The sequence below is a fragment of the Equus asinus genome, chromosome 8, assembly GCF_041296235.1.
Source record: "Equus asinus isolate D_3611 breed Donkey chromosome 8, EquAss-T2T_v2, whole genome shotgun sequence".
Lineage (NCBI taxonomy): Eukaryota > Metazoa > Chordata > Mammalia > Perissodactyla > Equidae > Equus > Equus asinus.
The window spans coordinates 69,283,092-69,309,160 of record NC_091797.1 but is presented as its reverse complement, the minus strand read 5'-3'; the positions used below and the strand labels follow the sequence as shown (position 1 = coordinate 69,309,160).

Below are 26,069 nucleotides of genomic sequence, written 5' to 3'. Positions count from 1 at the left end.
GCTCATGCACGCATGTGTTCGAACCACACATATGTGCACATGCACACGTGCATCCACACATTCATGCGTGCACATACATGGTCCCATGTGTTCACACCACACATGCACTCGTGTGCACACACTCACACACACCCCTCCTGACATGTGGGACCCTCGCCCCCACCCAGTCCTCAGAAAGCTCCACGGAGCTCATAGCTTCTGCTTCGGACACCCCCTGAGGACACGTTACCCTCAGGGACGAGCTGGTCTGGGAGCCCACCTGCTGCCTCACTGGATGAGAGTATCACAAAGTGGGCAGCTTAAACAACAGGAATTTACCTTACATTCTGGAGCCAGAAGTCTAGAGTCAAGGTGTCGCAGCGCCACACTTCCCTCCGGAGGGGCCTTCCTGCTTCATGCAGCCTCTGGGGCCCCAGGTGTCCTTGGCTTGTGGCCACAGGGCTGCCATCTCTGCCTCCACGGGCATGTGGCCTCCCCTGTGAAGGGACACACACTTTCCTTGTCTTAGAAGGACACAGTCCTGGGATGTAGGGCCCACCCTAATCCAGCATGAGCTCGTCTGAGACCCATATCTTAATCACACCTGCAAAGACCTTCATTCCAAAGACAGTCACATTCTGAGGTTCTGGGTGGGCGTATTTTTGGGGCCACCATTCAGCTACTGCAGCAGGTGGCCCCGTCCTGCTGCTCACAGCCACCTCGTGAACAGCACGAGCCACAGGGCTGTCGGGGCCGCAGCACTGAGGATGGCAGGTGGCCCAGGGCCTCTCACACAGGGGCTTCAGCCTTGGAAGCCCGCCTCGGCTGGCTCAGCGTCCTCAAGGCTGTTCTCCCAACTCTGTCAGATCCTCGCTCTTTCCAAGGCTTTTCGCAGGGTTTTCTCAATTCCAGGAGATCCTAGGTCTTTCCCCTCTTAGCTGTTTTGCCCTGACTTCGCGTTTTCTGGTCAGTAACGTAATGAGGGCGCGGCCGTGTGAGTGGTCTGATTCACGTGCCATCGGCCTCTTCATGAGCATTGTGGGTATTTCTGGCTTTTGCTTCTCTCCTGACACTGTGCACTCTGCTGATGGACACACAGTTTGCAGGGACCCTCCCTGGAATCTGTCCCCCCATGCCCTCACCTCAGCTGAGCCTGCCAGCCTGGGGGAGGGTCTGGCCTCTGGTCCACGCCCATGGGGTCCCTCCTTGCAAGGCCACACTCCCAGCGTGGCCAGGAATAAGTAACGCTGGGAGCCGAGCCATGTTGGGTGGGGACTCGACTTGGGCCCCGCTGGCCATTTCCCTCCCCGTGACACCCCAGCCACACTGGCCTCCTCGCATGGGGCTGTCCTCAGTCTCATCAGGCATCCTCATCACATGGCTCACCGGCCTTCTTCATCTGCAGCCTCTGCATCCACTTGCCCCCTCAGAGAGGCAGCTGCGAGGAGTGGCCAGCTGTCACCACTGGGGCCCCACACCTGCACAGGGGTGCCAACCAGGCCGGGGGAGCGCTGCAAGGGAGGCAGCCTCTTCAAAGACTGTTGGCGCCTGAGGTGGCCCTAGGAATGAGGTGTGAAACGAAGACCACATTGTTACAGGAAGACACTCTTCTCCCCAGCTCCAGGGCTGGAGCTGCCGTGTGAGAGGCCCCGAGAGAGGAGCCGGGGGCGCGTTGAGACCTTGGCCAAGGCCTGATAGCCAGACCTGGGGGCTTGTCTGGGACCAGGAGATATGGCCGGGCTGGGGCTGCTCCTCCTTGGCCAGCAAATCTCCCAGCTGCTCCAGCCAGTTCCTGGAGCTGGCACAGTAGTAGCCACTCAGTTCTCACCTGCTCTCCCCACCCCACTGGCTTCTGGAACCTGTAACTACCAGGAGTGGGGGCTCTAGCCGAGGGGAAAGTGGGTGCAGCCTGGCTGCTGGGTGCCAGCCTCTGCCCCAGCCCGTCATCTGTAGGAGGCATGACAAGAGAACACACCTTCTGAGGCCCCGAGGACTCAGTAGCTCACTTCTCAAGGAAACCCCGACTTCGTGCGTGCTTGCCCCTAAGAGGCTGGCATCTGCCCAGGGTCACGCAGAAGTGACCGAACTGGGACTCCTCACGGGTCTGTGTCTTCTCTCCTCCCCGCTCCTGCCCATTCATGCAGGCCTCTTTAGGCCTCACCATCAGGCCCCATGTCAGACAGAGTGACCATGGCACAGGGCCCTTCTGCCCTCACGGTCCCCCAGCTGACTTTCCCCAGGCCAGGTGCCCCAGTCACCGACCTGTGGAGCTCCAAGCTCCTGTAACCAGCCGACAGCTGACACCTTCAATGGAACAGCCCCCTCCCCATCTCAGGAGAGGGGCCCCCACTCCCTTTTGTCCCCACACTGGCTTGTCACAGCAGCTCCCAGCTGGGCTCCTTGCTTCCCTGGCCCTATGGTGGATCCTCAGAGAGGGTCTTCTCAAAGATCACAGTTCTCTCCTGCTTAAACCCAGAGCATCTTCTGTCATTTGACACAGATGCCCAAGCTCCTGTGTGGCCCTTGAGGCCCTGTGCCCACACCTCCTGTGCAGCCCGGCAGGTTGTTCTTGCCCCAGGGCTTTGCACGGGCTGTTAGAGTGCCCCCAGCTGGGTCCTTCTTGCAGTTCAGGTCTAGGCTCAAGGCCCCTCATTGGGGGCACTCCCGCCGCCATTCAGAGGCCTCTCTCCCTTCCTGTCATCTCTTGCTCTCGCCAGGCTAGGGTCTTGACTCAGGCCTGCTGATGGGCATCTGTCCTTCTGCTTCCATCCCCTCATCAGGGTCCTGGATGTGAGGGGATGAGTTTCCCTGGCTGCTGTGACAAATGACCACTAAGTTGGTGGCTGAAAACAACACAGTTACCTCACAGTCTGGAGGCCAGAAGTCCGACACTGGACTAAAGTCAAGGTGTGGGCCGGGCTGGTCCCTTTGGGGCTCTGAGGAGAGTCTCCTTCTTGCCTTTTCCAGCTTCTAGAGGCGCCCGCATTCCTGGGCTCCTGGCCCGTTCCTCCATATTCACAGCCAGCAGCCAGCATCTTCCCATCTCCCTCTTCCACTTGTAAGGACCCTGTGATTACACTGGACCCACCCAGCTCGTCTCTCACTTTCTAGATCGGCTGGTCAGCAGCCAGATTCCCAGAGTGAGGCAGGACATCTTTCAGGGTCTTGCTGCAAACTACAGAGGCAGATTGGGACACCCCACCACAGGGATATCTTTCCGTTTCGTTGCCAGAGGCCTTGGAGCCAGGGCCGTGTGCAGGAGCTCACAACCCTGCTGGGCAGGGCATGGCGGGGGGGGGGGGGGGGGGGAGGGCACCCAGGCCTACAGACACCCACCCTCCAGGCAAAGCTGAGCCCCCGGCCTTGGGAGTCACAGTCCTCCCACCAGAATCCTGAGTCCCAGGTCTGGCCTCTGCTGCCTTCCCTGAAGAAGAGCGTGTCTTCGCAGAGCCCACAGACCCCGCAGTCAGGCGGCAGGGTTCAACCCCAGCTCTGCCACATACCAGTTGCATGACCCTCGGCCACCTTGCTTCCGTATCTCAGTTCCTCATCAACAAAATAAGGATGACAGAAGTGCATCCTCAAAAGACAAGCTTGAGGGCCCAGCAATTTCACAGTTACAGGGCATTCGGCATGGTGTTTGGCACAAAGCAATGTTGTGTGTTTGCTATTTTTTGGCAAGAAACAGCATGACTTTGGAGAATGCTGTTAATTTGAGGGTGGGTGGGTGGGTAAAGGGAATACAGGTATTTGGTAAATAATTCAGACAGAACAAAAGGACTGAAAGTTCCCACCTGGAGGCTGGCACCAGAGGCATGTCGTCTGTTCTTTGGAGATGTCTCGTGCGCTGTGCAACGTGCATGTTCATGTATATTTAGCCACCTCTTGGAAAGGAAAGCGCTGGGCCAGCGCATCTGGTTCTGAAGCTGGTTCCCCCGGTGCATGTAAATAGGTGCCTGCTCTCCCGTTGAATGGACCCTCTGCTGATTCCCCCACCCAGCCAGGGAGAGGTGTACACTGGCCCCAAACCTAGCCTCTAAGCCGCGGGTCCCTGGACACCCCACCAAAGCGACCTCCTGGTGCCCCCAGCCCCACAGCAGCTTAGAGGGGGGCGCTCAAACTCCTTCTGGGCGCCGGTCCACCCGCGTGCCTGCGAGGATGTTTTCACAGCACATGTCGTGATGGGAGGTGTGCTACTGCGTCCTGGTGAGCCTCCAGTAAGCTCTGAGATGGCAGATGCCCCCCCCCCCCCATACGCCTCGATGGGCGTCGGGCATGTCCTCGGCCTTCGCATGCGGCGAGGCTTCCGCCTGGATCTGAATTCGGCTTCCTCGGAGGCAGAATCCTCACGGCAGCTCTGGGCGGTAGTCGAGTCGGCGCGTGCTCGGACCCCTCCTCCCAGTTTGCACCCCGGTTCTGCAGATGGTGAAACCCAGCCCCGGGGCAGGCGGAGCTTACATCGCACATGGTGGGGTCTCTGTCTTCCTTCCTTCAACTCCCAGCTCCTCAACCTCGCTGCTCTGTGACTCAGTTTCCCTTTCTGTAAACGGGGCATAGAAGCACAGCCGACGCTGCGTGCCCGGACCTGGTGACCAAGCTGGGCCGGCGATCACTCGGACCGAGTTGGCGACCCCGCGCGGCAGATCCGCGCCTCGGGGCTGGATTAGTCGGGCCTGCCCGCGCCCCGCCCCCTCCCCGCTCGCCGGCCCGCGCTCGCCCGCCGCCGCCCGCGCGCCTGCCAGCAGTGCGCCCGCCGCCGCCGCCGCGCCTCCGCCCCGCGCCGCGCCCGACGGGGTCCGGGGCCCCGGAGTGCACCGAGAGCTGCTCGGAGCGCGCCGAGCCCTCACGGCGGACATGCGCGCCCCGCGCGTCCCTGGCCTGGGCTCGGGCTAGGCAGGGCGCGCCGAGAGAGGGGCCACCCCGACGGGCCGAGGCCGGCGGGGGCCCGCGCTCTGCCGCCCGCGTCCATGCCTCCCGGCTTCGGCTCTGGCTTCGGCTCCGGCTCCGGGTTGAGGACTAGCGGCGATCGCCTGCACAGCGCGCCGGGTCCGGGGCGCTCGCGCGGTGAGTGCGCGCTGGTGGCTCCGGGGAGGGACTCGGGACTTTGGGGGCCAGGGTCGAGAGAGCAACCGCTCCCTCTAAGATGAGCGGGGCGCAGGAGAGACGCTGTCGCTCTGCTCACTCCTTCTTTCCCGGGAGCCAGGAGAGCGGAGACCCCGCGTCCCTCCGGCTGCGCCCCCGGGGCGCACGTGGCGGCAGGTGGGTGGGGGTGCAGCCCCACAGAGGGTCCTGGGCCGCGGCCACGGCGCTGGGGGGCCCGCGGCGGAGGCGCGGCCGGTCGTCGTGGGGGGCGCGCGCCTTTGTTTGTGCCCGGGCACTGGCTCGGCCACCGGGTTCCCGGCGTCCGCCACCCTCACCTGCCCGGAGTTGGAGTTCTTTGTCTGGGGCGGGGCGCGGCCAGCGAAGGCTAGGCCGCGTGTCTGGGCCGAGGCTGCCCCCGCGGGTCTCGTCCTCGCAGACAAAGCGCGCCGTGACCTCTGCCCGCGGCCGGGATTACGCACCTCGGGGAAGTTAGTGCTGGCCCTGACACTCTCCCTCCTGGGCTTGCCCCCTCTATCGGGACCCTGAACTTGCAGCCTGGGGACCTCCCACCTGTCCTTTGGCCTGGAGTGACCTCTTCTGTCACTCCCACACCGGCTCCGTGCCGGGATTGGAGGAGGAGGGGGCTGCGCTTGGGTCGTGTTTCAGTAGATAATCCTGGGGAAGTTTTTAGCAGGGGTCTGGGGCCGCCTACTCATCTTGGGTCAGCTGACCAGCTCCAGACCCCTCGTCCTGGAAGGGAAAGAACGAGAGAACCGGGTGCCCCAGCAAGTTGCAGCGGGGACGCCTCCGTGCCTGTGCCAGGAAGGGGCCTGGAGGCTGGGGCTGCCCGCGGGTGTCTGGGCAGAGCCTTTCCTGATGGGCGTGGCCGCACCTGGCAGATGTCCGGGCCCTCACAGCAGTGGAAGTCTGCTGGGTCCCTGAACAGGACCCCTGCGGGGACTCGGATCTGTCAACTTCCCTGAGCAAACTTTAACTCGGGCTCACTGTGGCCTTGGGGGGGGGGGAATGGGGACCGGATGGACCTAGGGGAGTGGCCTTCCCACCTCCCTTTGCCAGGGTGGGAGTCCCAGGGGTCCAGAGGGATGGGAAGACACTGCCAGTCCCTTGCGCTGCCCCCTCCTCTGCTCCCCTGACTTTCCCTGCGTCTGGGGCGCCACCTCCTGGTCTTGGGGGTCGGTGCTCTGGCTCAGTTCAGGCCTTGAACTGAACCAGAACTAGAACAGGCTGGGCTGGGCCTTGGGGGGAGGGGTTGCCTGGTCTTAATTGAACTTGCCCCCCCCCCCCAGGCTGGGCAGAGAGGCGGGGCGCCCACAGGAACACATGGGTCTTCTCAGAGTGATGCCTCTGCAGTGGTCCTCTCTGATGTCCACCTTGTTCTGATGGTGATGCCCAGTCATAGGAGGGGGTTCCAGGGAGGGCAGGGCACGCAGGGTGCAGCCGAGGTGGCGGTGGCCCTGCTGTCGGGTGCTCTGGACTCACATCCCACACCAGCTTCCTCTCCCCCGCCCACTTGTGAGGACCTCTGGGTGGGATGGCTGGCAGGTGGGCACAGCCCTCAGCCCCCTCCCTCCTCCCCACCAGGCCCCCAGCTCATTTATTTCATCTGCTGCCAGTGAGATAAGGAGCCCTCTGGCAGTGCCGCTGAGCCTGGGGCCCTCAGAGACTGCTTGTGCGACCAGCACTGTCCCTGCGGCTGAGAGGGGCTGTCAGCACAGTGCATAATGAAGACCCTCAGGGGGCGGCCTCACGAGAGGGGCATGGCTGCACCACTGGCTGGCCTCATCTTGGGGGCACATCACCCCATGCCCCTGCCTCCTCCCCCCAGGCCAGGGCCCACACGCGAAGAGGACTGAAATCTGCCAGCACCAGTGCTCATGAGGACCCCTCTCAGACTAGGGGGTCCGGGGGGCGCAGCCAAAGCCAAAAGGACAGGAGTGGAGCCAGTGGACCTGGGGTCGGGGGCCTCTGGGTGAAGTCGGGGGCCCGACTGGCCTGCTGGTCACAGCCTTTTGGGGGCTGGGAGAGAAGCTCAGATTTTGGTTTGGGGCAGTGGGCAGGTGGTGGAATGTTTTCAGTCCAGGGGTGACTTGGTTATGAAACATGCTCTCAGATAGTACGTGGAGAACTAATTTGTGCAAGTTTTAACAAGATCAGGTAGTAATTATTATAACACCAGAGCTGTCACTTGGATGCTGCTGTGTGTCCCCAGATGGGGGTGACAGCAGGACCCCCTCTTGGGATCGTGAGGAGGATCCAGTCAGGAAGGCCTGGGGGTCTTTGGGAAGGCCCAGGGAGAGTGGGTGACCCATGCGCTGTAGGGCAGGGGTCCAGTGGTCAGGAGTGTGTCTGGCCTCATGCCTGTGTTACACAAGATCATGGCTCCTGGCAGATCTGGGGCAGTGCCTGGCGCAGAGCAAACTGGTGTGGGCTGTCCTTATCCTTGTCCTGAGGCATTGTCACTTCGCACACAGACCTTTCTTCTCCATCCGGGGATCAGGCTGGGGGCCTGGCCCTGTGGGGCAGGTGCTGCTGCCTGTGTCTGGAGCTGGAGGCTGGGCTGCAGCGTCCTGCCCCCAGGGCCGACACCCTGCCGTGTCTTGCCCTTACAGACCCCCAGCTCCAGTGGACCCCTCGGCCCCATGGGGACTCCTCAGGGGTGAAGTGACAATCCAGGGACACTAACAACCACAACTCACCATGTAGGATGTACCAGAAAAAACAATCCAGCACAGAAACAGACATGGGAAGAGGTCACAGCCAAGGCGTCCCCAGGGGCACAGGAGCCTGACATGTCCCGGCCTCGGCCCCCTGCCCCCTTGGCGCTGAGCCTGCTTCCATGAGGGTGTGCATGTCCTGGCCCCGGGTGGCTGGATGGGAAGGACCATCCGCGTGCCACTGCCCCCACTCAGTCAGACTCAGGCCAGCCTGTTCCCTCCTTCCTCATCTGGGACCCCCTGCATCTGTGGCCAACACGTTGCCCATCTGTCAGGGATCCCTCTCCTGCCACCAGCAGAGCTCCTGGGATCGCGTGGTGTGGCGGCCTCCCGGGCCAGCTTGGGGGCGCATAGCACTGTCTGTGGGCTGCCTTGCCACCCGTTTTCTTCCTGGCACAGGTCCCTGAGATGCGGTTAGGAATGCCACCTGGGCCCAGCACAGCTGTAAAGTGCCACACCACGGGGTTCCGTTGTACATTTATGTTTTGTTTTTCACATTTACATCAGCGATTGGTCTGGAATTATTCTGACATAGGGAGCACAACAGCTCTCGGCTTTCCCTTCTCTATGGCCAGCTCCTGTCACACCCTGTCCATTTGAGGCCCCTCCCGTCCCACTAGACTGCAGTCCGCACTGAGTCTCCCTGTGCCTGGGCTGTTCTGGGTTCTGGCCTCTGTTCTGTCCACCTGTCGGCCTGCTCTTGCATCAGGGCCGCATCTTGCAGCTGACTCTCGTGCACCACGGTCGCCTGCGGTAAAATGCGCCTCTTCTAAATGTGCACGTGGAGGCTATGTACCCACCACCACAGTCCGATGGAGATTGTTTTCATCACCCCAGGAAACGCCCTCATGCTCTTTTTTTGTTTAAATTTGTTATGTACTGTGGTAAGATACACATAAAACTTGTCATCTTACCATTTTTAAGCATACAGTTCAGTGGCATTAGGTGCATTCACGTTGTTGTGCAACCATCACCAAAATCCATCTCCAGAACTCATCTTCCCAAACTGAAAGTCTGTCCCTGTTGAACACCAACTCCCTGCCCCTCCTCCAGCCCCTGGCACCCGACCCTCTACTTTCTGTCTCTCTGGATTTGATTCTGCAGGGTCCCCAGGTAATTGGGATCCTCCAGTGTTTGTTTTTTCTGACCAGCTTATTCCACTTGGTGTGCTGTCCTCATGTTGCAGCACGTGGCAGAATTTCCTTCCTCTTTGAGGCTAAATAACATCCCACTGTGAGGATAGGGTGCACTTTGCTGACCTAGTCCGTTAGTGGACACTTGAGTTGCTTCCATACTTTAGCTGCCATGAATAATGCTGCTGTGAACATGAGTGTACAAATACCTCCTTTTTTTTTTTTTTTATTAACGTTATGATAGATTACAACCTTGTGAGATTTCAGTTGTACATTTTTGTTAGTCATGTTGTGGGTACACCACTTCCCCCTCCGTACCCTCCCCCCACCCCCCCTTTTCCCTGGTAACCACCGATCAGATCTCCTTCTCAATATACTAATTTCCACCTATGAGTGGAGTCATATACAGTTCGTCTTTCTCTGACTGACTTATTTCGCTTAACATAATGCCCTCGAGGTCCATCCACGTTGTTGTGAATGGGCCAATTTCGTCTTTTTTTATGGCTGAGTAGTATTCCATTGTGTATATATACCACATCTTCTTTATCCAATCATCAGTTTCTGGGCATGTAGGCTGGTTCCACGTCTTGGCTATTGTAAATAATGCTGCAATGAACATAGGGGTGCAACGGACTCTTGAGATATCTGATATCAGGTTCTTAGGATAGATACCCAGTAATGGGATGGCTGGGTCATAGGGTATTCCTATTTTTAACTTTTTGAGAAATCTCCATACTGTTTTCCATAGTGGCTGTACCAGTTTGCATTCCCACCAACAGTATATGAGGGTTCCTCTTTCTCCACAACCTCTCCAACATTTGTGTACAAATACCTCCTTGAGACTCGGCTTTCACTTCTTTTGGGTATATACCCAGGAGTGGAATTGCCGGATCATATGGTCATTCTATATTTAATTTTTTTAGTAACCTCCATACTGTCTTCTGTAGCGGCTGCGCCCTGTTACATTCCCAACAGCCATGCACAAGGGCACCAGTTTCTCCACATTCTCGCCAGCACCTGTTGCTTTCTCTTTCCTTGATGGTGACCATCCTGACGGGAAGGCACGCTCCTTGGTACTCAGTCACCCCACCCCCCAACAGCAAGCTTTCTCCATCTGAAAGTCCAGAATGGGGGTAGTGTAGACATTGAGAGCAGAGCAGTGCTGCCACGGCTGGGGGAGATGCAGGGATTGGGTGATAGCTGAAGAGCGCAAGGTTTCTTTTTGGGGTGATGAAAATCTCCTAAAACTGATTGAGGGGATGGTTGCTCGTAGCTGTGAATGCACTAAAAACCACTGAATTGGACCTCTTCAGTGGGTAAATTGTATGGTATGTGAATATATCTCAGTGAAGCTGTTTTAAAACAAACGATCAGGAGGAACAGGTCTACTCAGGGCACTTGACCAAGCTCGTTCCCGTGATCCATGCCGGGCCTCCTGCTGGACGTCAAGGGGCCACATCCTCACCCTGACCGCCCGCACCAAGGCGATGTCCCCTCCCCAGGCCTTGCACACACGTGGACGTCTCCCCATAGGGAAAGAGGCTGAGGTGGAGTCCATCCGAAATCACCATGCCCCCTCCTGAAGTGGCCGTGACCCCACCCAGAGTGGTCCGCTCTGCCCCCAATGCCCGGCACATCATGGAGGCCATGGTCTCCAGACCTGCCACTTGGGTACTCAAGGCTGGGCAGGTGCTGTCTTCACCCCATGGGGCAGGGGCAGCATCCCGGACTCTGCCCCATCCTCCACCACCTCTGGTGGCAGGCCCAGCAGAGCCCTCAGGTTCCTGATGCAGGCACAGCGGGGAAGCACCCAGATTCACAGTCCCAGCCTCCTACCCACAGGGCTGTGCTGAGGCCACATCCCTGCTGAGCAGGGCATCCTTGGTTTCTCCACCACTGGCCGAGTGAGCTGTGTGCCCATGTGCTTGCAGCCAGGCTGGGCATGGTCACCCTGCAGGGGGCTGTGGGGGGCTGGATATGTTCCATGAGGCTGGGCGGCCCTCGCATGCACAAAACCTGCCCAAGACCTGTTTCCTGGATGCCAAGGGCAGGGGAGTGAGGCCTAGAGTCACCCCAGCCCTGTAGGTTCCTCTGACCTCTTACCCTTCTCTCTCTCTTCCAGGCGTCTGTGGGCTCCGAGAAGCTCTTTGCCCCAGCAGCCAGTAAAGGTAAGCATGTCTCTTGGCCTGGGCTTCTGGTCTCTAGGAAGGGACAGGACACTCCTGAAGTCAGTGGCAGGTCCCAGGTTAGGCCCTGTCTTGGGTTGGCTTCTGGGTACAGAACCTGAGGCAGGAGTTAGGTGCTGTGGTTCACTGAGGGACTGCCCCTCAAGAAAGCCACAAGAAAAGCAGGGGAAGCCAGGAGTGGGGCCAGTGTCCCAGCCGGAGCTGGGCGCTCTGGAGCAGTGGTTCACAAAGTGGGGTCTACACCCCCTAGGGACTGTTAAGATTGCATGTTCCTGGGCCCCCCAGGCTCATGGGGTCAGGTGCTCTGGGGACAGCCAGCAGCTCGTGGTTTGTGAAGCATCCATGCCACAGTGTGGGCTGGCCCCCACGGCCACTGTATGTGTGGCTGTTAATATTGAAATGAAGTGGACTAGACTCCTCAGCCACCCCTGCCCCCTGGCCAGTAACCTGTGCGTGGAACAGCACAGGTACACGGTGACCCCCGCATGGGACAGCGCAGGCACATGGCATTTCATCACCCTAAAAAGCTCTCTTGGACAGCACTCCTCTGGAGAGTGGATGGCCCTGTGTTAGTCCCACCCAAGGCCAGGCCTTTGTGACCTAGACTGTCCATCGTGGCGTGGCCTAGAGGGGGCGTCACTAGCCCTTTTGTTTGGAAGGCTGCATCTGGATGTGACTGGATCGACAGGCCTTGCAGCACATGCGGGGGTGTCTGCAGTGACAGTCCCGCTGGCCTGGGAGCCGGGTCTGGCCTCTACATGCCTTCAACTCGAGAAGCCCCTTCCTCACATCAGAGCACTGCAGCAAAACGGACGCCCACTGGATAGAGTCGGGGTAGGAGACACAGGGGACAGGTCCTAGGAGAGAGGCCGCTTAGCCGGCGTTCAGACAGCATTTCTGCAGGGCTGTATCAGTTTCAGCAGACAGCTATCTATCCTCTCAGGGTCTGGAGGCCCTAGGCTGAATCACGGTGGGGGCAGGGCCACACTCCCTCCGAAGGCTCTAGGGGAGGAGCCTTCCTCCCTCCTCCAGCTTCTGGTGTTGCCTGCAAACCTGGGCGTCCCTGGGCTTGTGGCTGTATCCCTCCCATCTCTGTATCCATTGTCACGACACTTTCCTTCTTCTGTCTCTTACAAGGACACTTAGGGCCCACCCTATCCCAAGCTGATGTCATCTCAAGATTCTTAGCTTGACTACATCTGCAAAGACCCTTTTTCCAAATAAGCTCACATTTGCAGGTACCAGGGGTCACAATTTGGATGTATCTTTGGCACAGTTCAGCCCACTGCCAGGGTCTGCTCACCCGTGTGGGCAGGGCTCAGGGAACCAGCCAAGGCTTTGAAGCGCCCAGAGAGATGCATTGCTCATGCTTTCCTAGTGAGGGACTGACATTCCAGGAGGTTCTACAAGGTTCCAGGAGGACCAGGTCATTGGTGGCACATGTGGGGTCGTGTCCAGGTCTGCACTCATTCCAGCCAAGTGGCTGCTCTTCCTCTGCAAGGGGATGGCGTGGAGCTGTGGGAGAGACAGGAGCAGGGGACCAGCATCTCTGGGCAGCCATGAGCCACCGGGCTAAACCCATCGGCCCTAGCTCCCTGTCCTCATTGCAGTGGTGGTGGTGGTGGCCTCCTCCCTAGGTCTGTCCCTGAGCAGACAGACAAGGTAGCAGAGGGATGCGTCTGAGGAAGCAGAAGGGGCCGCTTCCTGCCACCTGCATTTACCAGGAAGGTCTTCCCAGAGGCCTCCACAGACCTCCTTACGGTGTCACCGCCTGCCTGGTCACGGCCCTATGGCGGCCGCAGGGAAGGCTGTGTCCAGTCACCCACACGGGCCCCCAGGCCTCAAGGAGGAAGCAGGGTCTGCCAGCAGCCTGCATGGGGCAGCTGTGCTCAGCACCCTAGATTCCCGCTCCTCCTGGGAAATGGGGACATCCTCCCCACAAGGCAAAGCACTGAGACTGTGGGGGCACCTCCTCCAGCATGTGGTCTCCCTCTGGCCTGCCTCGGATATTTCTCATCCCCCTGGCCCCGGGCACACAACCGACCCGATACTCTGCTTGTGGCCACAGAAAGGATGGTTTGGAAGAAGCAGGCAAGAGCTTGAGGTCATAGCCTGAGTGCAGGCCCAAAGCTCCGAGGGGAGCAGAGGCGCTGGCCAGCCAGCCTGGGCAGGTAATTAAAGGGGTGAGAACAGGGCAATGGCAGTGAGGGTGAAGCCAGCCACCCAGAAAGTCTCCCCTTAGGGCATAGGCCCAAAGGGGGCTTAGGCCACGGGTCACCTGGGTCTTTGCAGAAAGAGCGGACCCCTGGCACGAGTGCTCTGTCAAGGGCGGACGAGCATGTCCATGGGCAGAGCAGGCCCACTCCCTGACGCAGCCCCGTCTCCCGGTTTGTAAAGTGGGGCCTTAGCCCCACTGGGATTGCCGTGGGTGTCGCGCTGCCTGGCCGTGGGCCCTCGAGGGTGGCCCTCCCTGGGGCTGGGGCCTCCACCGGAGGAGCGTGAGAGGAGCCCAGCAGGCCCCAGCAGTAGCCCTGACCCCTACCCGGTGGAGTGGGCGGTGGGGGGCTTGGCCTTGGCCGTGGCCTCGCTGTTTGAAACTGGGGCGACGACGGGCCTCCTCACAGGTGGTGGACGGTTTCAAGGGGTGAGCACAGGGCCCCCGGCTCACCGGCCCCTCTCCCCGCAGGCCCCACACCGGGCGAGAAGTCCGCGGCCAAGGCCGGCGTGGCACCCAAGGTCTCGGGCCTGGAGCGCAGCCGCGAGCTGAGCACCGAGCCCCCCTTCCCGCCCCCCGCGCGCAGCCCCCGGGCCAGCCCGCCGGTCAAGAAGGAGGCCCCCGGCCCGCCCCGCCTCACCCCGCCGTTGCCGCCCGCGCCCTCGCAGCCCCGGGCCCCGCTCCCGACGCACGTGCCTCTGCCCCTGGGCGCCTTCCCGGGCCCCTGCCCCGGCGCGCCTGCGCACAACGGCCTGCACACCCTCAGGTGGGTGTGCGGGGGGCGGGGCCCAAGGCGGGGGGCGGGGGATGAGGAGTCCAGAGGCCGTCCTGGGAAGGGGTGGGATCCCTCAGGTGGGGTGGGGCGTGCAGCCGGCGGGCACTGAGCGCCCCCCATCCCTGCAGCAGGAGCAGCAGCGGCAGCAGCGGCGCCAGCCTCGGGCTCGCCAAGCACGCGTCTCTGTCGCCTCACGGGCCAGGCCCCCACCTCTCTACCTCACACTTGGCGCTCCGCTCGCAGGCCCAGCACCAGCACCACGCGGCCATGTTCGCCGCCCCCCCGACACTGCCCCCGCCCCCGGCACTGCCGGCCAACAGCCTGGTCATCCCAGGACACCCTGCCGGTAGGTCCTGGCACCGTGCACCCCATCATCCTCAGCCCTGGGCAGGTGGAAGGGACGCAGCCCCTGGGGAGGTGTGCTGGCCTCCAAGGCACATATGCCGTCCACCTGCTCTGGAACCCACGGGCCAGGTGGCAGTGCCCCTGTGGCCCCTGCAGGCCACTTTTCCCAGGGGTCTCACTGTCTTCTGCAGAGGAAGCTTCCTGCCCGGACCTCGGTCATGCACACGCAGGTGCACACAGGTGTACACAAACACACAGACAGGTCTTGCTCCCTCCTGAGCCCTTGCCAGGCTTGGTCACACACCTGGGGGGGTGAAGCCCAGAGTGACTCCATAGGCATGGCAACCAGGGCCCCCAGGCCTGCCGCCTCTCTTCATCCCTCATTCCTAGGCCTGCTGGGGGCCTCTAGGGCAGAATGGTGGAGTAGCGGAGTCCCAGGTGAACACTGGCCTCCTCCTCCACTTGGTTCCCACAGGTGCTCTGTCAGGGTCAAATTTTAGGTCAGTAAGGATTTCTCTGTGGGTCTGCAAATTCTTCCTAGAATTTTGTCAGCCCAGCCCGGGTTGGGGGCAGCTTGGTGCCCCGGGATGGGACCGGGACACTGGTGGCTGGGACGGGCGGCAGCCAGGCAGGGCAGGGCTCCCCTGCGGGCCTGTCTCGGGGCTCCCGGTGGCTCACCGTGTTCTCTCTTGCCTTTAGATGCCAGCCTGTTGATCTCATTCAGCCAGCCAATCATGTATTGCCAGCCTCATTCGGGGATTCTGATTGGTACTTGGTCACAGGCACCTCTCTTACCTCCACCCCTGGGCCCGCACCTAGCGAGCGGCCACCACGGCTTGGCCTGCCGAACCCGGGAGTGCCAGGTGACTATCCGCCTCGCCCCGCCGGGAGCCCGCGGCCGACGTGTCTCTCTGTCTCTCTCTCTTTTCTCTTGTAGATCGCGAGCTGCTCAGGCAAGAGCTGAACGCGCGCTTTCTGGTCCAGAGCGCCGAGCGGCCCTGCGCGCCCCTGGGCCCGGGGGCTCTGCTGCGGGCGGAATTCCACCAGCACCAACACACACACCAGCACACACACCAGCACCAACACACATTCGCCCCCTTCCCCGCGGGGCTGTCCCCGACGCCGCTCCTGCCGCCCGCCGCACCCCCGCCGGTGCGTAGGCCCCTGTGCCGGCGGGCGGGCGGGGGTGGCCCGGGCAGCGGGACCCGCAACAGGCACACGCAGACGCTCTCTGCACGCACGCAGGCTGACACCGTCCCTCTCTGTCTGTCTGTCCGTGCAGCCCCTCCCTCTGGTCCCCTCTGGGTCCTGGGCCATTCTCCTGGGCTTCGGCAAGTGCCCTGTGTCCACACATGTAGGACATGGCCTTAGGGCCAGTTGCACCCACATGGGGCCCTCAACGTCTAGGTTTGCAGCAGGACAGCAGGTCTGGAAGCCCAGACAGGACTAAGAGGGTTCCTGGGGCCCACGGAGGAACTTATGAGCCAACTGCTGTGTGGGGTAGAGTCCTTTCCCACCAGGCTTCGCTTTGAGACCTGCCAGTTTGTCGGTGGCTTGGGTGTGTCCAAAGCTTGGCCACTAGCCCTGGGCTCCATGCCCCCCATCATGGCTGTGGCGCCTTCCTCCTGGGTCTCAGCCAACACAAGCAGACCACTCAGTTGGGCGAGTCTGCACCTCCCGTCGTGGGGCCATCAGAAGGAGGAGGGGCTGCACCCAGTGTGAGAACCTGGGCCCCCTAGGGCGTGTGCAGGGCATGTGCAGAGCCGGGAGCCAGCGCCCTCAGGGAGCCTGGGGGATGGCTGGCTGCAGGCCCACGGCCTCAAGAGGCAGGATGGCCATCATGGCCACCACCCGGCCCAGCCGGGGTGGGCGGGTGCTGGGCCCAGTGAAGGGTGTCACCTGTGGGGGAGGCCTCACTCTCAGTTTCTTCCTTCCAGTTTGACAAGTATGCACCCAAGCTGGATAGCCCCTACTTCCGACATTCCAACGTGAGTGTCTCTGTGCCCAGGCTCCTGCTGGTCTGCCGTGGGCTCTCCAAGCGGGCTGGGGTGGCAGGGCAGAGAGGAGGGTGCACTGGCCCGGAGGGAGGCCTTGTCCATGTTGCCTCCCTGCCCAGGATGTCAAGCACTGGCCAGGCCCTGGAACACTCCTCCCTCCTTCTCTTACAGTTTTTCCCGTCCTTCCCTCCTGCCATCCCAGGACTGCCCACCCTGCTCCCACACCCAGGCCCCTTTGGGTCCCTGCAGGGTGCTTTTCAACCCAAGGTACTGGCTGCTCCCTGGTGTGGTGGGGGGAGGGGGTGGGTTGCTGTAGGACTGGCCCCCAATCCTTGGTCTCCAGGAGCAGCTCTGCCCCCTCGCCCTGCTGTTGTACCTGTCGTGACCCAGGTGCTGGTGGGAGCACCCAGGCCAAGTGGGCTGTGTCTGTCTGTACCCACAGTGGGAGGGGGCTGGGGGCTCCAAACGAGGCATCCCCAGGAGTGGAGTGGCAGTATGCAGAGGACCCTGTGGACACGTGTACCCCCGAGCAGCCTCAGCCTCAATATAGAACACCATGACCCTCTGCGGGGCTCTCAGACTAGACAGAAATTGGGCAGGGCAGGGTGGGGCAGGCTTTCTGTACACCAGGGGCCACCAGGGCCATGCTTCATGCACAGTCACCCTCCGCCGGGACCGCTCCAGCTTGGGGCAGAAGGAGCACTGTAGAGGGAAGGTCTGAGTAAGGTGGCCAACACAGGGCCATCCATACTGCAGGGGGCTGAGGCAGGAAGCACCCCACCTCAGGCCCCACGCCAGGAAACCGGGCTTACTCTGCTCACCTTCCCTGAAGGAGAGCTGCCTTGGCCGTTGGCCCAGGTGCATCAGTGTCGAGAGCCTTTTATTCCAACCGTTGCAGAAACCCCTGAACTGAAAATGTGGTAGGAAGCCAGGCTGCCCGTGGGTGGCAGCATGCAGGGCCCCATAGGCAGAGCAAGGAGGGCATGGGCACCTCGGGGGTCTCCTGCTACCTGGGCCTGGGGTCTCCTCAGTTGTTTCACTCCCTGTAACTCTCTCCCCTCAGACTTCAAACCCAATCGAGATAACAGGCCGGGCCAGTGCTGTTCACACCCTCCTCCAGAAAGCCCCTGGGGTAGGTGACAGTGGTGCCCATTCCTCCCTCCCTGGGAGCATCCTGGCCAGCCCCCCAGTGGAGGCCATGTAGGCATGTCCTCACCCACCCCGCGGTTCGTCCCCCAGCAGAGCCTGGACCTAATGTTTCCTCTGTCGATGACAGGTGTCCGACCCGTACCGGACAGCGGTCAGGGTGAGTGTGTGTGCATGCGTCTGTGCACACGAGGGTGTGCGCGTGTGTGCACGTGTAAGTACATCTTGGGAGGAAGGGAGAGCCCTTGGCTGTGGAAGACAAGTGCCCCACGGTGGCCGGGGGTGCCCCGCGACAGCAGGGATCTGGGGTGATGAGGAGGGAGCAGCGAGGAGGCCCCGGTCACACGGCTGAGCGTGTCGCCCATCCTGTCGCAGAAGCCGGGGAAGTGGTGTGCCGTCCATGTGCAGATCGCCTGGCAGATCTACCACCATCAGCAGAAGATGAAGGTGAGCACGAGTCACAGCTCCACGCACCTGCACGTGTGTCCAGAGTCCTCACACATCTGCCCCGTGCCCCTTGCCTGGGCACTGAGCTGGCTGTGAGGGGTAGTTAAGGGGAGCAGGCAGGATGGCAGGGGCAGAGAACTGAGGTCATTTCCCACGGTGGAGAGGCAGGGGTCACCAGGTCAGCACCTGGATGACCGGGTGGGGGTTTGGGAGGAACTGCAAGACCGTCCCCTGTCCCAGCACAGTGGTGGCAGGTGCCCTGGCCACGGTGGAGCCTCCCTGCAGGGTGACTCCGATGACACAGGGAAGAGGCAGCTATGGAGGTCGGGGACAGCGGGCTGGGGGCTGAGCAAGGGCAGGGTGGGTGAGGGCCAGGGCAAATGGCAGCCTCGGCCCCCTGGGACCCAGCCCCACGTCACAGAAGGGTTCCTATCTAACGCCCTTTAGTGCATCTCAATCGGGTAACACGTCACCTCCACACACACCTTTAAAATCATGATGTGCTAAACATGCTACAAGGACAAGCCAAACGAAAGGGGTTTGTAATGAAACACTGCATTTCGATGTGAAGATGCTGGGGTGGGGCCCCTGGAAGGCAGAGGGACTGTCCTCATACGGGTGGCCCCTCCACCGTCACTGCTCATGGAGGCACCCCTGCTGCAGACTGTGCAGCAGGAGCAGAGGGAGGACGCAGCCGGGTCCCCTGCCTCATGAAGCTGTCACAACTGAGGGACAGGCTTTTTAGTTTAATTTTAGTAAGTTTAAATTTTAATACTGATGCTAAATTCAGTCGTTGGAAAACTCGTAGCATATTTGCAACAACTTGGGTATGTGAATTTACTTTTTTAACTCAAGTTTACAAAATCCAAACACAAACTATTCCTGATGAGAGTGTAATGTCCAAATTGAGATGTGCTTTAAGTGTAAAATGCAGCAGCAGACCACATGAAAAGGAAACACCTCAAGTGTAACCTGTGTTAGCACCACAGGCTGTGACGATGGTTGGTCCCCTGAGGCAGGGGACATCACTGGGACAAGTCTACTGTCCCTCACCCCCTCTATGTGCCCGAGAGCAGGCAAGATGGCACCTGGGGGTTCGTGGGCACTGCGACTCTGTGGGCCGCGGGCTCAGGCCATCGTAGGATAGAGGCAGCCCCTGGACACACTCTGTCCCTCTCAGCAGATGCAGCTGGACCCCCACAAGCTGGAGGTGGCCGCCAAGCTGGACTTGTTCAGCAGACCCCCTGCCCCGGGTGTGTTTGCCGGGTTCCACTACCCGCAGGACCTGGCCCGGCCCCTCCTCTCCGCCTCGGGTAAGGCTCCAGGAAGCAGCCGTCCGCGCTGCAAGGAGGGGCTGCCCAGTGGGCAGAGTGACCTCTCCTTCTCCCTCTGACACAGCAGCGTTTTCCTTTCACTGCTGTAACTCATCAGTTCTGCTGTCCTCCCCTTATCCTTGCACACGCTTCCCGGGGCTCACCCGAGCCATGCGTGTGCCCTCTGGGCGCTCCGTCCTCTCCCGGGTTTCACACTGATGTCCTCCCCGGCCTGCGAGGCCTGTGCTGCCCGTCATGCAGCCCTGCTCCCTCCCAGGGAGGCTTTGGGCTTTTCTCGGAATGGCAGGAAGCTGCTCCCACGGCCCCATGCTCATCCCCCACTGCAGACACACCACAGTCTTGCTGTGTCGGGGTTCCCAGGAGCACCCCGAGGTTGGAGGACTCACTAGTAGCACTCCCAGGATAAACCACCCTCACGGCTGAGAGAGCGAGCCACCCTGACTGTCCCCTCGCCACTGCCCCCCCTCTACTCCCCGCTCCATTTTCATGTAGGCCCACCACCATGCTGGAGTGACAGGCATGGACGGGGTCACCGGGCTGGCCTCACAAGCACAGTGGCTCTTCCCAGCCCCCGGCCCAATGCCCTGATGGCCTCCAGACCCCAGTCCAGGCAGAGGGTGGCAGCCAGCAGTCTAATTAGGCTGGAGCCTGTGGGATATGTGCTCAGTGTGGAGCCCAGGCTGCAGCCTCATGCCCTTGGTGCCACACGGAGCCTGAGCTCCCCCCACGGCCTGTCCTGCTCTGCCTCTGCCATCCCCCTCCCCCGGGACTTGCCCCACCCGGCCTGGGCCCTGTGCCTGTGAACCCTCGGCTGGGCTCCGCCCGCCCCCCTCCTCCTCTGGCTGCCTGTTTGCCTGCCCATCTTCATGACTCCTTGAATGGCAGCTCATTGGCCTCTCCTTACAGCATGTGCCTTTTAAGGCAACCATTTCCCACTGACAGGCTGTCTCCATCAGCTCCAGGGCAGCTGTTATCACATCTCTGGTTTGATATCTTCAACTTCTGAGTCATTCAGACGTGGTTAACTTTCTAGTCGAGAGCTCCGTGGAGATTGGAAAGTGCATGTGTCCACAGTGGAGAAGTTCACCTCTGGGGGCCCCCAGCAGGAGGCTGTGAATGCGCCATTGTTGGGGTCCCCAAAGATGGAGGGAGCTGGAGAGATGTGAGGGGGTGCCCACGTCACAGGTCTTAGCAGAAACCTGTCCTTGAGATTAGAGGGCGCCTGCCCAACCCCACATGGCAGGGCCTGCTCCTCACCCCACAGCCCCTTCCCAAGGCCAATGCCCCTTTCACCTGTTCAGTTCTGGGGTGTCGGGGGAGCCAGGCAGGACCACAGATGGGGTGACAAGGCTGATGCTGTGGCAACACTTGTGGGCTGTGGCTGCAGCTGGGGGGCACCACAGGAGAAGCTGCTCAAGCCAGTGCCCATCAGGAGCAAAGACCCCACCCACTGCTGAGCAGCCAGGATCGTTCACTAGCTGTCTGGTGGAAACTCCGGGATCACTGGCTTCGGAAGCAGCTCGTGAAGGCTGTCTCAGACCGTTTCTCTTTCTGCCCTCTTTCCTCTGGGGCTCCACTGCCATCACTGCCTCCTCCATCCCTGCTCCCCTGGGGTCCTCCAGATTCCAGGGAAGAGACCAAACCTATTCCTACCTGGTCACGCGCTTCAATGGAAGTAGTGGTTCCCAGAGGAAGCTGGGGTGCCTCCACCCTGGGAACGAGCCACAGACAGGTGGCTCCAGGTGCACTTGGGCCTCCACCAACCTGCCCCCCACAGGTGCTGCCCATCCCACCACCAACCCATTTGGACCCTCAGCCCATCCTGGCAGCTTCCTGCCCACTGGTCACCTGACAGGTAGGTGCCACCTGAGGTCCGTGGGGTCTGGCTGGCCTCTGCAGACCTCGGGGCTCTAGGGACATAGGTGGGTGGGAATTGTATTGGTGGCATCTGCCAGGTTCTGGAGCCACAGAGGAGGGCCCGTGTGCAGGTGGGAGCCCTGGTGGGAGCCACACAGACCTCTGAGTCCTGGCTGCCCCCACAGACCCTTTCAGCAGATCAGGCACCTTTGGGGGCCTTGGGAGCCTGGGCAGCAACGCCTTCGGAGGCCTGGGCAGCCATGCACTGAGTGAGTGACCGCCGGCACCTGCTTTCCGTGCACACGCGTGCACACCCTTCCTGCACACACGCATCCTCCCCACACGCGCGTGCATGCACGCACGTCCACACACATGCAGTCTGGGGCTGCTCCTGTGCCGATCGGCCATCCGCCTCACCCCCTCCCCGGGGAACACCTCTTCACAGCACCAGCCTGGGGTCCGGGAACTGTCCTTTTCCCTAGCAGCCCTGCGGTTCGGCGGGGACACTCGGTGCGGGTGGGCAGCGGACTGGCCTCACGCCCCCACCCCCCCCAGCTCCTGGCGGCAGCCTCTTTGCCCCCAAGGAGGGCTCCACGCTGCATGGCCTGCCCAGCCCCCATGAGGCCTGGAACCGGCTGCACCGTGCACCGCCCTCCTTCCCTACACCACCACCACCATGGCCCAAGACCGCAGACGCCGAGCGGGTCTCAGCTCTGACCAACCACGACCGAGAGCCAGACAAGTGCCGGGAGGAGCGAGAGCGGTGAGTATTCATTGTCCCCCTCCTCTTGTGCCCCCTCCCCTCCCCCGTCTCCACTTCTGACCCTCCCAGCATCTCAGTCCCCACCCAGTTTCCTGCAGAGCTGTAGGGCATGTGGGTCAAACTAGGCTCTGCCCTAAGACCTCCCTCATTGGGAGGGAGGTGAAGGCTGCACCCTCGGGGTGGGGAAAGGCCAAGAGAAAGAGGACCCCCACAGCAAGCACCCCAACCCTGCCCCCATGGAGGACCTCTGATGGGGCAGGATCTGGGCAGGAGCCATGGGGAGTTGTTTCCCCCGCTCGTGGGGCAGCACAGGGACAACAGTGTGTGGACCACAGTGGGACCTCTGGAGGAGCTTAGTCAGCAGACCAGTGAAGGCTTCTGATTCACCCCTGGCTCTGGGTGGGCAGGGGACACTACTGCATGTGGGAGGGGGCTGGACCATCCAGGTGGGGGCTGCTGAGCCAGGGGGCCCGGGCCTGGGAGGGGCATTTGTAGGATGCCCCTTTGCCTAGAGGGCAGGAGCCAAGCTTGTCTGCCCATGGGGGCAGCTAGGCTAGGTGGGGCAGCGGAGGTAGGAGTCATGTTCCAAAGTCAGTGGCTGAGTCTAGGACCTGGGGGCCCTGAGGAGTTGTGGCTGGCTGTGTGGACAGGAGCAGAGGAAGGCTTCCGGCCAGTCTCTGCCAGACCCTCTCCCCTGACTTTTCCCCAGAATCCTGAGTCTGGGGCATCTCACTGGGGGGGCGTTGCAGTGTGCCAGGCACTGCTGGGCATGGGAGTGCACACGCAGAGATGGGAGGGTGAGGCGAGAGTGCCACCTCAAGTTAGCAAAGAAAACGGCGGGGACATATGTCACAAGACCGAGGAAGGACACCGGGAAACAGCCCAGGGCCTGCGGACGTCCTGGAGGCAGCACTGTCATTGCAGAGGGTCAAGGGGCTGAGATTCTGTAGGGTGGTAGCCAGGTGCAGCAAGGGGGTTCCAAGGGCAGGGGGGCAGGGGCACCTGGGGGCTGCGAGGGGAAAAGCAACCAGTGCCTCGGGCCTGACCTTCGCAGCTGGCACAGCCCCTTTTGGGGGGGGTTCCCAGCTGAGGCCACAGTGTACAACCAGCCCTGGGGGATGACAGCAGGACTGTGATGGGGCAGGTAGAGCTGTGGTCCACCCCCGCCGGGCTGCCCACACTTGACAAGGAAGGGATTCCAGGATCCCCCGGCCCTCGGGTAGATTTGGGGCCTGGGCGGAGAACTCCCCTAAGTTCCTGGCTGAGGGTCTGTCCTGGTTCAGAGATTCGGTGGCCTGGGTTGGCATGGAGAGCTCCTGGGTTCTGCTGCAAAGTTGGTTTCCGGGTTTATGAGGAGAGGGAGCCTGTGGGTGTTGAGATTCCTTCGAGGGGGTGCGGGTTTGCCATCACTGTGTGCTGCTAGCAATTCTGCAAGAACTCGGGTGCTGAGGGACCCCCACACACAGCCCTAGGCGATGGCCCCGCTGTGCTGAGGTGGGAACTTGGTAGCAAACAGCTTGCTTCGGGGTGTCCTGTCACAGAGGGTGACATCCTTCTCCTAGGCTGATGGGGGTGTCTGTCTGTTGCTCCCAGGGACCTCTTGGAGAAGACGCGCCTGCTGAGCCGGGCGTCGCCTGCAGCCCCCGTGGGCCACCCGGTCAGCAGTCTCCTGCTCCGCGGCCAGGGCGAGCCGAGCCGGCCAGGGGTCCCCACGGAGCGCGAGGCCGAGCCCCGCGTCAAGGACAGCCGCTCTCCGGCCAAGGAGGATGGCGCCAAGCTGGTCGCGCGGCCGCCGTCGCCCTACATCAAGGCGTCCCTGGGCGACGTGAAGGTCAAGGAGGAGTGCAGGGAGGACGGTGATGCGCCCGAGCCCCCGGCGGGCAGCCTGCACCCCGCGCCCGAGCGCCCGCGCGCGCCCCCTGCGCCCCTGCAGCTCGGCCCGGGCCCCGCGGGCCGCGAGCGCCTGGGCTTCGCGTGGGAGCCGCTGCGCGACGCCTACCGCGGCCTGGAGCTGCCGCGCCGCGCTGGGCCCACCGGCGCCCCACCCCCGGGCCCCGCCACCCTCCTCGAGCCCCCCGAGCGCCCCTACCGCGACCGCGAGCCGCACGACTACAGCCCCGAGCGCCTGCGGGAGGCGCGCCGCGAGGAGCTGGAGCGCGCGCGGGCCGCGCACCTGGACGGCGTCACGCTCCTGCCCGCGCTGGGCGCCCTGCACTACCCGCGCCTCGGGCCCGCCGCCGCCGCGCTGCACAACGGGCTCCTGGCGCGGACCCCGCCCGCCGCCGCCGCGCTCGGCGCGCCGCCCCCCCTGGTGGCCGCGGGCGCGCCCCCCACGCCCCCCGGGCCGCCGCCGCGGAGCAGGACTACGCCTCTCGGGGGCCATGGGCCCGGCGAGGCGCGCGACTACTCGCCGTCCCGCAACCCGCCGGAGGTGGAGGCGCGGTAGTCCCGCCCCAAGCACAGCCGGCGGCAGGTCCGGGGGCGCTTGTGTTTTCCGAGCTTGAGGTTAGGCTGTCGGAAGAAAACTGAAGTTTGTACATTTTCTCCCACAGGTGAGAGCGTTTTTAATAGATTTGTATTTTTTTCAATTTTGTGCTCTTTAGACAAAAAAGAAACTTTTGCTTTTTTATTTTTAGTTCGGGTTTGTGACTTAACGGCCTCTGATCCCTCTCCAGAGCGCCAGGAGTTTTTTTGTCTTATTTATGGAGAAAAAACGGTCATTTTGTCCAACGCACTGTGAGGCCCCACTCAGGCCCGGCCCTGGCCCTCCCGTGGTACTTGGAACCGAAGCTACAGATATATATTAAAATAATCATTAATAGTAATGTACAAAACTTTTTTTGGCCTTATTATGCAGAAGTGTAAGAGAATTTCTTTTTCAGTTTGTTTTTAAAAAAAGTGAAATAAGTGTAAATAGTCTGTTAATATAAATATATGACGTTATTAAATTCTTAACCTAGGTAGACTTTATAAAAAACAGTTTCTAGAAGCCCCTGTGGTTGTTTGTTTAACGTGGTCACGAAAGACTCCCTCGCTGTCAGTTGGAAGCCCTCCCAGTTTAACTGCAGCAACGATCCTTCAACTATGCAAGCCACCGGCCGCCTGGGGGCTGTCCGGGGAGGCAGGACGCCACAGAGCAGACCCCTGCCTGCCGGCTCCCCAGCTCCAGGGGCACCGGCTCGGGACTGGCCGGCTCTGGCCGCAGGGACACTTGTGTGGACCCTCATGCGGATCGTGCAGTGTTCTTGGGTTCTGTGCCAGACAAGCAGAATTTCAGAAGTGAAGAGTCTAAAGCTGGTGACAAACCCAGCGCCTTCACCTGCTTTCTCCTCTGCCGGCGTCGGCATGGCCGTCTCAGTTCCTCCACCAGCGGAAGCTTCGGCACAATTTCCTTTTGGTTTTGATTTTGCTTTCAGAACCTCACAGGCATCACCGTGTCCTGCCATCAACGTCCCTTTTGTTTCCTGATGTCCACACCTGTGTCTGCCCCGCTTCCGAGCCTTGTCAGTTCAGGTCTGTGTTTCCAACCCCCGTGTCCACTGTGGCCCTCGGCATTTTAAACTTTCTGTTCTCTTGTCAATGACGATAAATACAGCCTTGGTTCTGGATGGAAAGGTGGTCGAGTGTTTTGTGTGGCGTTGGGCAGGTGGGGGCCGTGCTCCACAGGCTGACACCCCGCCCCACTCGGCTCCTCCCCTGGGGCCATGACGCCCCGCCAGGTGGCCAGGGCCTTGGGCAGAGCCCTGTTGCCCGTGCCCTTGCCTGGAAGTGGAGCGTTGGAGCTGGTTTCTAGTCTTCCCGTCTGCAGCTTCCCCTGACCCACTCCCCCAGGGCTCTTCCTGCTGCTGAGACTCCTTCCGATCCCGGCCCTTGCCCAGCGCTTCATCTTGCCCTCAGCTCTGTTTCTTTTTTTTTTTCTTAAAGATTTTACTTTTTTCCTTTTTCTCCACAAAGCCCCCCGGTACATAGTTGTATATTCTTCGTTGTGGGTCCTTCTAGTTGTGGCTTGTGGGACACTGCCTCAGCGTGGTTTGATGAGCAGTGCCATGTCCGCGCCCAGGATTCGAACCAACGA

At 61.3% G+C, this 26,069-nt stretch overlaps 1 protein-coding gene across 14 annotated transcripts in view; it reads left to right on the top strand.

The window, feature by feature from the left end:
* Positions 1-25,608, top strand: part of FBRSL1 (fibrosin like 1) — an 89,931-nt gene extending 64,323 nt beyond the window's left edge. Inside the window, exons 6-20 of one of the 14 annotated variants that reach the window (XM_070515793.1) lie at positions 11,052-11,097; positions 13,802-14,096; positions 14,234-14,451; positions 15,150-15,218; positions 15,388-15,602; positions 16,388-16,438; positions 16,619-16,714; positions 17,511-17,579; positions 17,724-17,753; positions 17,972-18,040; positions 19,224-19,353; positions 21,152-21,229; positions 21,417-21,500; positions 21,787-21,994; positions 23,588-25,608. In XM_070515793.1, coding sequence (XP_070371894.1) covers positions 11,052-11,097; positions 13,802-14,096; positions 14,234-14,451; positions 15,150-15,218; positions 15,388-15,602; positions 16,388-16,438; positions 16,619-16,714; positions 17,511-17,579; positions 17,724-17,753; positions 17,972-18,040; positions 19,224-19,353; positions 21,152-21,229; positions 21,417-21,500; positions 21,787-21,994; positions 23,588-24,440 — 2,511 coding nt within the window. In that variant the 3' untranslated portion in view covers positions 24,441-25,608. Of the gene's footprint in view, positions 1-11,051; positions 11,098-13,801; positions 14,097-14,233; positions 14,452-15,149; positions 15,603-16,387; positions 16,439-16,618; positions 16,715-17,510; positions 17,580-17,723; positions 17,754-17,968; positions 18,041-19,220; positions 19,354-21,151; positions 21,230-21,416; positions 21,501-21,786; positions 21,995-23,587 lie in introns of all 14 variants that reach the window. The other 13 variants (XM_070515792.1, XM_070515791.1, XM_044776121.2 and 10 more) reach the window with 13 other exon arrangements.
* Positions 25,609-26,069: the final 461 nt, after the last annotated feature.